This window comes from Cynoglossus semilaevis, chromosome 15, assembly GCF_000523025.1.
Source record: "Cynoglossus semilaevis isolate Cse_v1.0 chromosome 15, Cse_v1.0, whole genome shotgun sequence".
NCBI classification, from domain to species: domain Eukaryota; kingdom Metazoa; phylum Chordata; class Actinopteri; order Pleuronectiformes; family Cynoglossidae; genus Cynoglossus; species Cynoglossus semilaevis.
The window spans coordinates 9,069,424-9,080,813 of NC_024321.1; the positions used below are offsets into that span (position 1 = coordinate 9,069,424).

Genomic DNA, 11,390 nt, shown 5'->3' on the forward strand with positions numbered 1-11,390 from the left:
TTCAATAAGGAAAACTTCTTTGAATATCGCCAAGGATGCTGGTATCGTGGCTTTAGTACGGATGAAGAGATTTCATGAGATCTATTACATGCCAGTTGCGAATTGTTGGGGATGCAGGGGATCGGGAAAACCAGATGTCTTTTTCTTGTAGTTTCAGCTTCGCGACCGAGAGAAATCCCCATGCAGTGACAAAGTAAAATAGCAGCCAGGTGTGTGGGGTTTTCTTTTCCTGGGGGAACAAACTTTGGTCTGTTCTTCCAGGTTTTGCTTTTGTCCTTACTTGCAGCAGCAACAACAACAAAAAAGCAAAAGACTCCGGTGTTGGACTCCTGACTTTGTCAGGACAGGGTTCAATTCCCTGCGGTGTCGCTTTTCAGTTTTGCTGTTTGGTAATGGATTGGAACAAATTATGGGTTTAACATCTCTTTGGTATCATAGTCCTAATAACAAAAGGTGGAATAACTGCATTTATGAAATCACTTTTTTGTCATTTTTACTATGTTTGTGGACCAGTCTCTTTAGTTTGTTCAAATGTAATAACAACAGCTCAATCTCCATTTTGGCTGAATTTATATAAAAGAAAATGTTAAAATTTCCTTGGTATGTACAAATGTGTTGTGAAGGAAAAAAAAGACCAATGGAATAAATTATTTTAGCAAATTATGCATAGTTTAAGAAAGGATATACAGTGGCAAGATACACTAAAGTGTGGAGTTGCAGTTAATGACAAGATACAGATGACTATAAGTAATGTAACTACTGGATGTCCACTGGGAAGAATTTTTTTTCAATATGGCAATTGTCATAGAAATGAACAACAACAAACATTGCTGCTAAACAAATGATGCAAGATTTTCAAATGTCATTATGAATAAATTACATTTAATTCCACCAATTTGTCTTTGTGCTTGTTCATATACATTTTTACAAAGATAGGTCTGTTTTTTCTGAATTTTATGGCATACAAAAGGTTTAGCTAATATTAAACCTGTAAGAAGTTAGAAAATAAAATGTGCTTTATTGAAAGGTCAATTAGCCAACAGAGTACTGTATTACTAAATATCAGTCTTTCTTTCATCACAGCCTTGTTTGAGCCATGCAAGTTAATGAACAAAAAATTAGCTCCTGCAGAATTGTGTACATTTTAATGTTGTTGTACATTACAAAATGCATGTACTAGTACCTAACCTGGCTCATGTTTAAAAATCAATTATTTTCCTTTCACTGTCCACATTACAAATTAAGGGGGGGTGGACAAGTATACTGATAACATTATGAAATCAGTGGGTAGTTTATCAAAATACAATGTTGTCAACACTAAATCATTATCAGATAATGATCATAATTTACATCTGGGGTGTGTCTTTTGCTTTTTACAATATGCTTTATTTTGTTGATTTTATAATTAAAGATTTTAAATATTGGGTATCAGCAGAACCCACAATTTTACAGAATGAGCAGGCACTTTGGTGACAAATGGAAGAAAAAACAAAACAAAATTGAACAAGGAGTCTTTCTGATGGCAGCAGTGTTTAGCCCACTGGTCTTACATCAAGGTCATCTGTTTTGAACCCTGGCCTTTCTGTATGAAATTTGCATATTCACCTGCGTATTTTTCCTTTAGCAATCCAATAACATGCCTATTGATAATGGGTTGTTTGACTCTCGGCATGGTCCTCTAATGGTCTAGTCCAGTGATTCTCAAATGTTTATACTCTGTACCACCTGAGAAAACGTTGATCTCTCTGAGTACCACCATGATGACCAACATTAGAATATAGCAGCATAGGCCTTCCCTGTTAGCTTCCACCACACAGGAGAGATATTTATAAAGATATTTATGTTTAAATGTTGTATTAATTGTGCATGGTATGTTTCAGATTTATTCAATTGAAAATGTAAATAATGTAGAAATATGAATTTTCCCTGCGCACCACTAGAGAGCGTACCACAGTTTGAAAACTACTTATCTAGTCTATTCAGGCATCCACCAACTCTGAAAAGGATTAGGCTAGGCGAATAAGATTATAAACGAAATCTTTTGCAAATTCAGGTCCAGAGTGTTTGTCATCGAACCAAAGTTAATGCTATTTTTCTTGTCAAATCCTAAACTAAATTAATCTAGCCAACCTCTTCATTTTTCCAGCACTGACACACGGATCTAGAAGAAAGTCTATTGCAACGTATAAGAGAGATAATACGAAAATACTTTTGAGTGTTTCATTGTGTGTGAACTACAGCAGGAACGGAAGGTATGCTAAAAGGCGTCATGAAGGAAAGTAAAGAGTTAGTAAAAAGCAGGTGCCGGAACTATACACAAAACAAAGTTCCTGCGGAGCCATTTCACGTTCGTACAATTTGCTAGGTATCCTCTCCCAGCAGTCTGTAGTTCTCCGTTCGTTGTGTGTTTCATGAGGTGTGGAAAACAGGGGAGATGTGGTCCTTTTTCGCCAGGGATCCTGTCAAAGACTTCGCGTATGAGATTCTGCCAGATACTCAAGAAAAGTCCGGGATATGGAGTTTACACCGGGGGAAACGGAAGGTAAAAAGGAGGAGTAATAATAGATGTCCCGTTAGCGCTTAGCTCGACTGCTACGGCGGCCTGTTTGTCAGTTAGCTTTGAATATGCTCGTTAGTATTGTAAAGTCGTGCTGAAATGTGTTTTTAAACGATATTTGCTTCATCTGTTTGAATGTTTTGATGTCACGGTCGGTCTCGTTTCCTTTTACCTGTATACAAGAAGCGAATTCCGACACTGTTTATTCTCACACTCAGACACGTCTTTGTCGCCACGTCACCCGTTTTTATATCAGTTAACGGGTCTTATTAGAGCCATGTTTGTTATAATGTATGATCACACAAATTAATGTGAGCGTTTTGTGTCGCTGACAACAGCTTACAAAATATAATTTTATTGTCGCCTAGAAAGAGGTGATTCTACACAGTCATGTTCATCACAACAGGAACTCACAAGGACAGCTGAGTAGGAACATCCTCTTTTCTGCAATGTTCATTTGGCATCGATGCTGGTCTTCAGTTGAGGACAAAGATGTTCATGGCAACAGTGGGGACCCCTGATTAAAAATGGAACAAGATGAATTGAGGAAAAAACTAATACCTTCACTTGTGTCTTGACAGTTATTCCCAGGTCTTCAGACAGTTTTCTTTATGTTTACTTTACAGAACCATGTGTTGAAGATCATATACTCTTTTTAGCTTTGTGTAGATTCTTTTTTCTCCTTTTCTCTCATTTTTTTTTTGTTAAATTTCTTTTAAAAATGTATCTCAAAGAAAAATCCTTCACGTGAATCTAACAATGTTTGCACATAATTGTTGTGCCATTGATAAATAAGTAGATCTATTAGTAAATGTGAAGATTTTTTGCATTATTTATTACAAACACCTAAAGTCCCTGTCTGACTTGTTTCGTGAGATGCCTGTGGCTTAATTTTTTTCTTTTTGATTTGTCCATAAATCATTCCATGGAAAGTATTTGTGGAAGGTGTGTTTAAATCATTTATTTGTCCATTCTACACAGACCAGCGGCGAGCCGGTGTCTGTGTTTGTGTACGAGGTAACACAAGGAACAGAGCAGCAGACGCAGCTCGCCAAGGCTGCCTTCAAGCGTATGAAGACTCTGCGTCATCCCAACATCCTGGCCTTTGTGGATGGATTAGAGGTGCAATACGTAATACAAATTGATGTCTATGTTAAGTATGGAGATTGCTGGTGTAATTGTTTGACACCCCTAGTTTTAACTGTTCTGCTAACACCGACACAGTCTAGAATAAGTGAAAGGATTTTTTAATCTGGCTCATTTAAACTCTGGTTCACTGCTTTGATCAGTGTTACTAATTGCTCAATCTGCTTGTTCTGCATCCACTCAGATAGAGGTGAGTGGGATTGTGCCACATGGGGCAATGTATATTCTCTCCCCTACACGTATTATTGCTGTAAATAGAATGGTATAGTGGTATGTGATTTGTACTTTTGTTACATTTTGTAGCTTATTAATTGTCAGGTCACTTAGTTTTTCTCTCTAATGGTAATTGAGGTAAATAAAATAGATAAGACTTTATTCATCACACACTGGGTAAATTCAGTTGTTACAGCAGCAGGATAGACACGGTGTATATGTGTATTTCAAATGTATATGTATATAAAATAATGGATGACGGGATGGCTTCTCATTCCCATAATATATATTAAATATGAATAATGGGACCTGAATTATTTATACAATTATAAAATATATAAAAGAGTTTAGTTTTGTTCTTTGTAAGTAGTCACCAGATCTATATCCAACTCTTATCATTTGTACCTTCAAGACCTTTTGTTGTCTTTGACCTGCTATTGTGTAGTTGTGTTTCTGTCCTGGCCTATCATCTAAATGAGCTTTTAGAGCCTTTAAATGTAAGACACTAATGAACTGGTTGTACTTTTATTCCTTTCTAAAGCCCTTGTACAGTATAACTTGACAACAAGTACCACTTTGTCTGCAACAGACAGAGAAGAGCTTGTACCTGGTGACTGAGCAGGTGACTCCTCTGGCAGTGCACCTAAAAGCCCAGTCAGAGAAGGGCAGTGGAGGAGAGCTGGAGATCTCCTGGGGACTTCACCAGATAGTGGTAAGAAAGGGACTGTGCACAAGTCAACACTTTTAAGGACGCCGTTATTTAGTTGTTTTTGTTTACAGTTTTTTAAGCTGTTTAAATATGCACTTCTGCAATGTTTCTCCTCTCACAGAAAGCTCAGAGTTTCCTGGTGAATGACTGCCACTTGCTCCATAACAATTTTGGTGTGTGGTCAGTTTTCGTGGACCGAGCTGGAGAGTGGAAACTTGGGGGTCTTGAGCATGTGGCTGCTGAGCAAGGTGACCCGAGTGGGGTTTCACTTCCTTCCCCAAAGGACGTTTATCCAGACATGGAAAAGTATGACCCACCAGAGATGTCCAGCAGCAGTGGCGAGAAATGGTAAAAGAATATCCTTAATTCTTTTGGAGAATGTGGATGTATTTACCGTAAGAACACATTTATTACAAGATTATGGGAGAGACGCACCAATAAGCAATAGAGTTAGAAACTTTAAAAAAATGTATTAAAAATGCCTTTCTGTTCTAGGGCTGGGGAGGTGTGGCGTCTCGGCTGTCTGATATGGGAAGTGTTCAATGGGTCCTTACCTCGCACGTCCTCTCTTCGCTCTTTAGGAAAGGTACATCAGCCCCACATTTTCATGATGGCATCAAAACAAAAGCATTAATCACTTTCCACAATGTGGCCAATTCAGTAAATAGCTGTATTTCGATAAAATATGCTCAATGTGCTGCCCCCTGTTGGAGTTAGAGTCCATTTTTACAACATTTTTATCGGCTGTGATTAGTAACATGTTAGCTCCATTAATGCATTTCTCCACTAATGTACAGCATTTATTTTGATAATGATGATTTATCAAGCTGAATTACGATTGATCAGCATTACTCATGATCATGATTAATATTTATTAATCCACAGCTACCCTTTGAATTAATCATATTTAAACATGTTATTGTTGAAAGAGATTATATTTAAACTAAGACCAAATAAATATAATAAAAACCTTATTTTTGTAGGAGGTAAATCTATCAATTATACTTTTGCGGCTTAATTTTATATTTCAAGTTCCAAAATGTTTACTTTGCACTAAGCAGCTGTTTACATCCATTCACTCTGTGGCTTTTGTAGTGAAAAGTTGAAAACTGAATCTGAAGTTTTACTTACACAGGTGTGTCCTCTCCTGTTTCCTCTTTGTCTCTTCAGATTCCTAAGACCTTGGTCCCTCATTACTGTGAGCTGGTTGGGGCCAACCCACGCACTCGGCCCAATCCGGCTCGTTTCCTCCAGAACTGCAGAGCCCCTGGGGGCTTCTTGAGCAACAGCTTTGTAGAGAGCAATCTTTTCCTGGAGGAGATACAGGTACAGTGATGTCCTAACTTAAACTGACTTAAGTTAAGGTACTTCAATTATATTATAATTATATATGTGTATAGTTTAGTGCTAAATCAAGCCCATAGTCCAAACTGCAGGGTGAAAGAGCTCTGTTACTCCAGCCTTACGATGGCAGACACTGTAAAACATTTCTTTAACAATATCTCTGTTAATTTTCCTGTCCAGATCAAGGAGCCGGCAGAGAAGCAGCAGTTCTTCCAGGACCTGAATGACAATCTGGACTCATTCCCTGAGGATTTCTGCAAACACAAAGTCCTGCCTCAGCTGCTTACCGCCTTCGAGTTTGGCAGTGCAGGCGCTGTCGTCCTCACACCGCTCTTTAAGGTAAGCGCTACTGTAAAAACTGCTCCATATATTTTGTTAATATGGTATTACCTGTTCAAACAGTAAACACTGAATTCATTCTTTTCTCTCTCTCTCTGTGTGAGCAGGTAGGGAAGTTCCTTTCAGCAGACGAATACCAACAGAAGATAATCCCTGTCATTGTGAAGATGTTCTCCTCTACAGACCGAGCCATGAGGATACGACTTTTGCAACAGGTGTGTTCACTATAGTTGCTTTAATGTAAATGAGTACTTTAAATAAGTAATATTGAAAATAAAAGAACTAGTTTTTTTCCCTTGTGATAAAAAAATTGTGTTGAAATAAAGAACAGAATATTTGTTTTTTCCCCTAATCTCTCAGATGGAGCAGTTTATTCAGTATCTGAATGAGGCAGCTGTCAACTCCCAGATCTTTCCTCATGTTGTGCATGGCTTCACAGACACAAACCCTGCCATCAGAGAACAGACTGTTAAGGTACTGTGCATACCACAAAACAACTTACTACAGAGTTTGTATATATTATACGTCATCCTGCTGCAACACCAACTCTCATCCTTTTGTTTTTTTCTTCCCTTCAGTCAATGTTATTGCTCGCTCCTAAGCTGAATGAGACAAACCTAAACCAGGAGCTCATGCGTCACTTTGCTCGACTGCAAGCCCGGGATGAACAAGGCCCAATTCGCTGTAACACCACTGTTTGCCTGGGCAAGATCGCCTCCTACCTCAATGCTGGGGTAAAATTATCTCGCACTACAGTGTCACTCGTCTTTCAAAGTCCTGCACAAACCCAGTTCAAATATTCAAATATTTGATCTTTCCTTTTCACAGACCCGACAGCGTATTCTGGTTTCCGCCTTCTCACGGGCCACGAAGGATCCATTTCCAGCCTCGCGCTCTGCTGGTGTGCTGGGCTTCGCTGCCACACACAATTACTACAGTCTCACAGAGATTGCTGCCCGCATCCTCCCCACACTCTGCAACCTTACTGTCGACCCTGAAAGAAGTGTTAGGGACCAGGTAAATGTGTGCTGCAAAAGATGTAAGCAAGTAGATAGCTTTGTCCTAGGGATGTCCAATCATTTTCTGCTTCCTTTTTTTTCTCTATCAGGCATTTAAAGCTATTAAGAGTTTTCTAACAAAGCTTGAGACTGTGTCAGAAGATCCAAGCAAGCTGGCTGAAATAGGTATGGCCTTAATTAAATAGTTACCATAATACAATAGTGATTATAATGTATTGTTGTTTTTTTAAGATTAAGGATTTTTAAACGAAAGCTAATAAAAACATCAGATTAAGAACCAAAATGTTTCTCTCGCTCCCCTATTTGTCCTGCAGAAAAGGATGTAGCATCAAGTGCTCAGCCGGCGGGAGCTTCGTCTAGCTGGGCAGGCTGGGCTGTGACTGGCATGTCCTCCCTGACATCTAAGTTGATCCGTAACGCTCCAGGGACAGAAGGAAGTGCAGCAGCAGAAGAAAGTGGTCCCAATAACAACAGCAGCCCTGCAAGTACCACCGCTGCAGCAACTGCACCTGGTATACATATACAGAAACTGTCATCACATTTTGTTGTATTTCATATCTTTGTGTTTTACTACAACACAATAGTCTCAAGAGTCTGGTGTTTTGTTTCAAACCTCCACTCCTGTGTTGTTGTGTTTGTTCTTTCAGTTCCTGAGGATAAAGCTCAACCATCATCCTCCCTGAGCCAACATTCTGCCTCAAGTCATGCCAGCCAATCACAGACTCTTGAAGTTGCATGTGATGTTGATGAGCCAGTTGGTGATCGCTGGGATGATGAGGACTGGGGAAGTTTAGAGGTTTGATTTCTTTTTTTCTTTTTACTTGTGTGTTAAAATGTAGGCAAGGCCTTTTTGTTACCGTTTACATCAAACTAATGCCAAATGTTGTCCTGATAGGAGGCAGAAAAAGGTCTCACTGAAACTGATGACTGGAACACAGATTGGTCAGGAATGTCATCATCCAAGAAGAAGTCCAGTGAGAGAGGAGTACGAGTCCTTCAAATATGATTCACTACCAAATATACTCACCTATCTCTGGGGCATTTAATACCACAGGAAATAGATGTTGTTCCTTGTAGATATTTATATATTAAAAAAATGCTTCATTCTTGTCTTTCTTTTTTTCCTAATGTTATACAGGTGGGCAGGATGGCCTCATCCTCCATGACTGTGAAAAAACAGAGCTCTGATTGGAGCAGTTCTGGCTGGGATGCGGATGACAGCTGGTCTAACGAGAAGGATGGCCAGGGGCAAAGCTCGGCGGGCGAGGAAGGCTGGGGCAACGACTGGGCAGACGAGGAGACGGACGCAACTCTGACCAACAAGACGCTGCCTCTGCCAGATGGCGTGCGGCTAGCGAGCGAGTACAACTGGGACAGCAGCACGTTGAAGGGAACAATTCAGAACGACCTGTTCGCCAGTGTATCCCAGAGAAACACTTCCAGCAATGCTGCTGCCATGGTGAGGAGAGGAGTGGAGTTACAGGCAGATGGGTTCAGTCAGTAGTTATTTAATGACATCAGTACCTGTAGTGATTATGTCATCATTAGAATATAACACGCTTACAGTGAAAGATTGAAGTACACAGGATTGCCTTGAAGTACTACAAATGAAATCAAATTATCTGTGGGCTACATGTTCTTATGTGGCTTTTTTACTGGAAAGTCCAGTTTCCTCCCAATGTACAAAAATAGTTCATTGTTTGTTCTAGTGATTCTATGTTTACACTTTGTTCAGAGCAGCCCTGGAGGGGAGGAAGTGGATGTGTGTCATCTATAAGGGAGAACAGGATGTTGGTACAAAAATTTGCATACATTTTTTTGTTCCACTTTTTTTTATGACAATTTTTGTAAAAGTAAACAAAGTGGAGATTAATGTGACCCATTATCTATTCAATTCAGCAGATGTCAGCATGATTTTGATGCAATGTAGACATCTACTTCTTTGAAAATATAGTTTATTTATGTTTTGAGAGTCACCACAGTAATTCCAGCAGTATAAACTGAATAACGATATAATAATGATTTGATGGATGATATGTTTTTTTTTTCTTTCTTAGACTGGAGATGGTTGGGGCACAGATGCAACAGGAAATTGGGGAACTGAGGAGAGCTGGGAATCACTGGAAGGGAACCAGGGTAAGTTCCTCTAGCTTATGAACAAGAGCAATTCAATTCTGTGAATAAGTTGCAAATGGGGGTAATTTAAATTAGGAAATATCAAACTTAAAAACATTTGTTTGTGCTGCTGGACTACAAATGTCATTCCAAAAAAGGCTGCTATGTTTTCTGCAAATACAATTCACATTAAAAGTGAAATCTGGTAATTTACTTAAACCTTTGTTGATCACATTAGGACACAGAGGAAACTTTAAGTGTTTTTTTATCGACCATCATAATTCAGTTTCACAATGCTTGCGCCACACTCCAATCAAGTTGGCAAAACAAGATAAAGAATAGAGACAAAAATGATATACATTGTCTAGGGGGAAAATGTTAGGACTGATCTACAGAGCAAAACCTCAAGTATAACAGATCACATCGAGGAACCACTGACCTAACATGTTTCCTGTAATAGCCTCACTAATTACTTTCTGTGCTTTTGCGTGCATCAAACACTTTCCTGCCGCTCAGGTCTCAGCAAGGCTGAGTTGTCCAAAAAGAAGCGAGAGGAGAGGAGGAAAGAGCTGGAGGCCAAACGGGCGGAGCGCAAAGCTGCCAAAGGTCCTCTCAAACTAGGGGCACGCAAGCTGGACTGATGATGACATGAAATAAGGAAGAATGGAGATGTACGAGGAGGAACATGGTTGCAGAGCAGAGCAGACAGAGACTCTTCATTCCACACGTAAAGGACCAGGAAGTTAAAGAAACTGAAAAGCTGCTCTGACAGAGGTGTGTAAACTGAGGAGATGTAGATCCACTGTTGTGGATGAAAAATCTACACCCTCCCCATGAATGTCAAAGTGGTGAAGGAGCAGCTGAAAAAGGTGGAATACAAAATCACCAGACACATGAAAGGGTTTGATCAGCTTTTTACTGCAGCTTGAGAAACTTCACAGAATGTCCCTCTGTGTCTTACTTTTCTGTTTATTTTAATCTGCAGTTGTAAAGTAAATGTATATAAACAGTGTATCCTGTCTGGACTGAGACAGATGATCTTTTTTTTAAAACTGAAAAATATAAAGTATAGAATCAAATGTTAATAATGTCACACGCACAAATGTCCAGTGGATTTGAATGTTTGTTTTTCAAAAACAGACATAAAACCTAAATTAGTGCATGCCATTCATTTGTGCGACTAAATTGTCTCAAGAGAAATTTACAACTGATTTATGTTGCACATTTATCGTCAATGTGGGAAACTGTGTCATTTGGCTGAACCCAGACCTGTAGAAGTGGAGACGAGACCCGCTGAACTCTGGATTCCATACGTAATCCTACGTATCTCAAAGTTTAACAAACTCGATTAACATTTAATTTGAAATTATTTTAAGTCCATTTTATTGTGATGAATTCCACAGCGCTCACTGACTCTTTGAGAGAGTCTGTGGATCTGGTTGTTTACACTGCACACTTGTTTTAGTCAGTACTGGTCAGAGTCTGGGTTCTCTGGGGCTTTTTTTAATCTTATTTGTGAATTTATTTAATCGCTTGTCAGCTCTCATCAGGAGGAGTTACACTGTCAACAATCAGCTGACGCAGTTTCCAGTGAACCGTTCGATCCCGTGCACGGTCTTCTGTATTAGGTCAGTAGTTTAGAGTGACTCCGGTTTAGAAAGGTCATCACCACGACGACAACAGGAAACATCCTTCTCCGTGGTTTGCGTGTGAGAGTGAGACAGAGCTGCATTGTTCCGACTGCAGTAAATATAAATCACGTAGCATGGAAGCTGTCGATGAATAAATTTTAAATAAACATTCAGTTGTGCCTTGTGTTTAATTTTCTTTCTTTTTTTGGACAATTGTTTGCACTAAATGTCTGGTTAGCTTTTTTACCTTCATTTACAAACGAGCTAAAGCCCGGTTGCCTCCGACACAGGTCTGTGACTGTCGTTCACACGCGGTC

The 11,390-nt window shown here is 39.4% G+C and overlaps 1 protein-coding gene across 1 annotated transcript; it reads left to right on the plus strand.

Moving 5' to 3' along the window:
* The first annotated feature begins 2,245 nt into the window (after positions 1-2,245).
* Positions 2,246-11,252, plus strand: scyl1 (SCY1-like, kinase-like 1). The gene is made up of 18 exons (XM_008326851.3): positions 2,246-2,542; positions 3,539-3,679; positions 4,506-4,628; positions 4,747-4,973; positions 5,121-5,211; positions 5,796-5,951; positions 6,150-6,308; positions 6,416-6,523; positions 6,669-6,782; positions 6,887-7,042; positions 7,137-7,325; positions 7,417-7,492; positions 7,642-7,839; positions 7,975-8,123; positions 8,223-8,312; positions 8,466-8,786; positions 9,385-9,463; positions 9,959-11,252. The coding sequence occupies exons 1-18, from the start codon at positions 2,435-2,437 to the stop codon at positions 10,081-10,083; spliced, it is 2,610 nt and encodes an 869-aa protein (XP_008325073.1). The 5' UTR covers positions 2,246-2,434; the 3' UTR covers positions 10,084-11,252.
* The last annotated feature ends 138 nt before the right edge of the window (positions 11,253-11,390 follow it).

What these genes read in the sequence shown, in the direction of transcription:
- scyl1 (XM_008326851.3), top strand. Translation starts at nt 2,435, where the DNA reads ATGTGGTCCTTTTTCGCCAGGGATCCTGTCAAAGACTTCGCGTATGAG. An exon ending in CTCTTCGCTCTTTAGGAAAG is followed by an intron (nt 5,212 to 5,795) that starts GTACATCAGCCC and finishes TTGTCTCTTCAG; the next exon opens with ATTCCTAAGACCTTGGTCCC. An exon ending in TCCTCACACCGCTCTTTAAG is followed by an intron (nt 6,309 to 6,415) that starts GTAAGCGCTACT and finishes CTGTGTGAGCAG; the next exon opens with GTAGGGAAGTTCCTTTCAGC.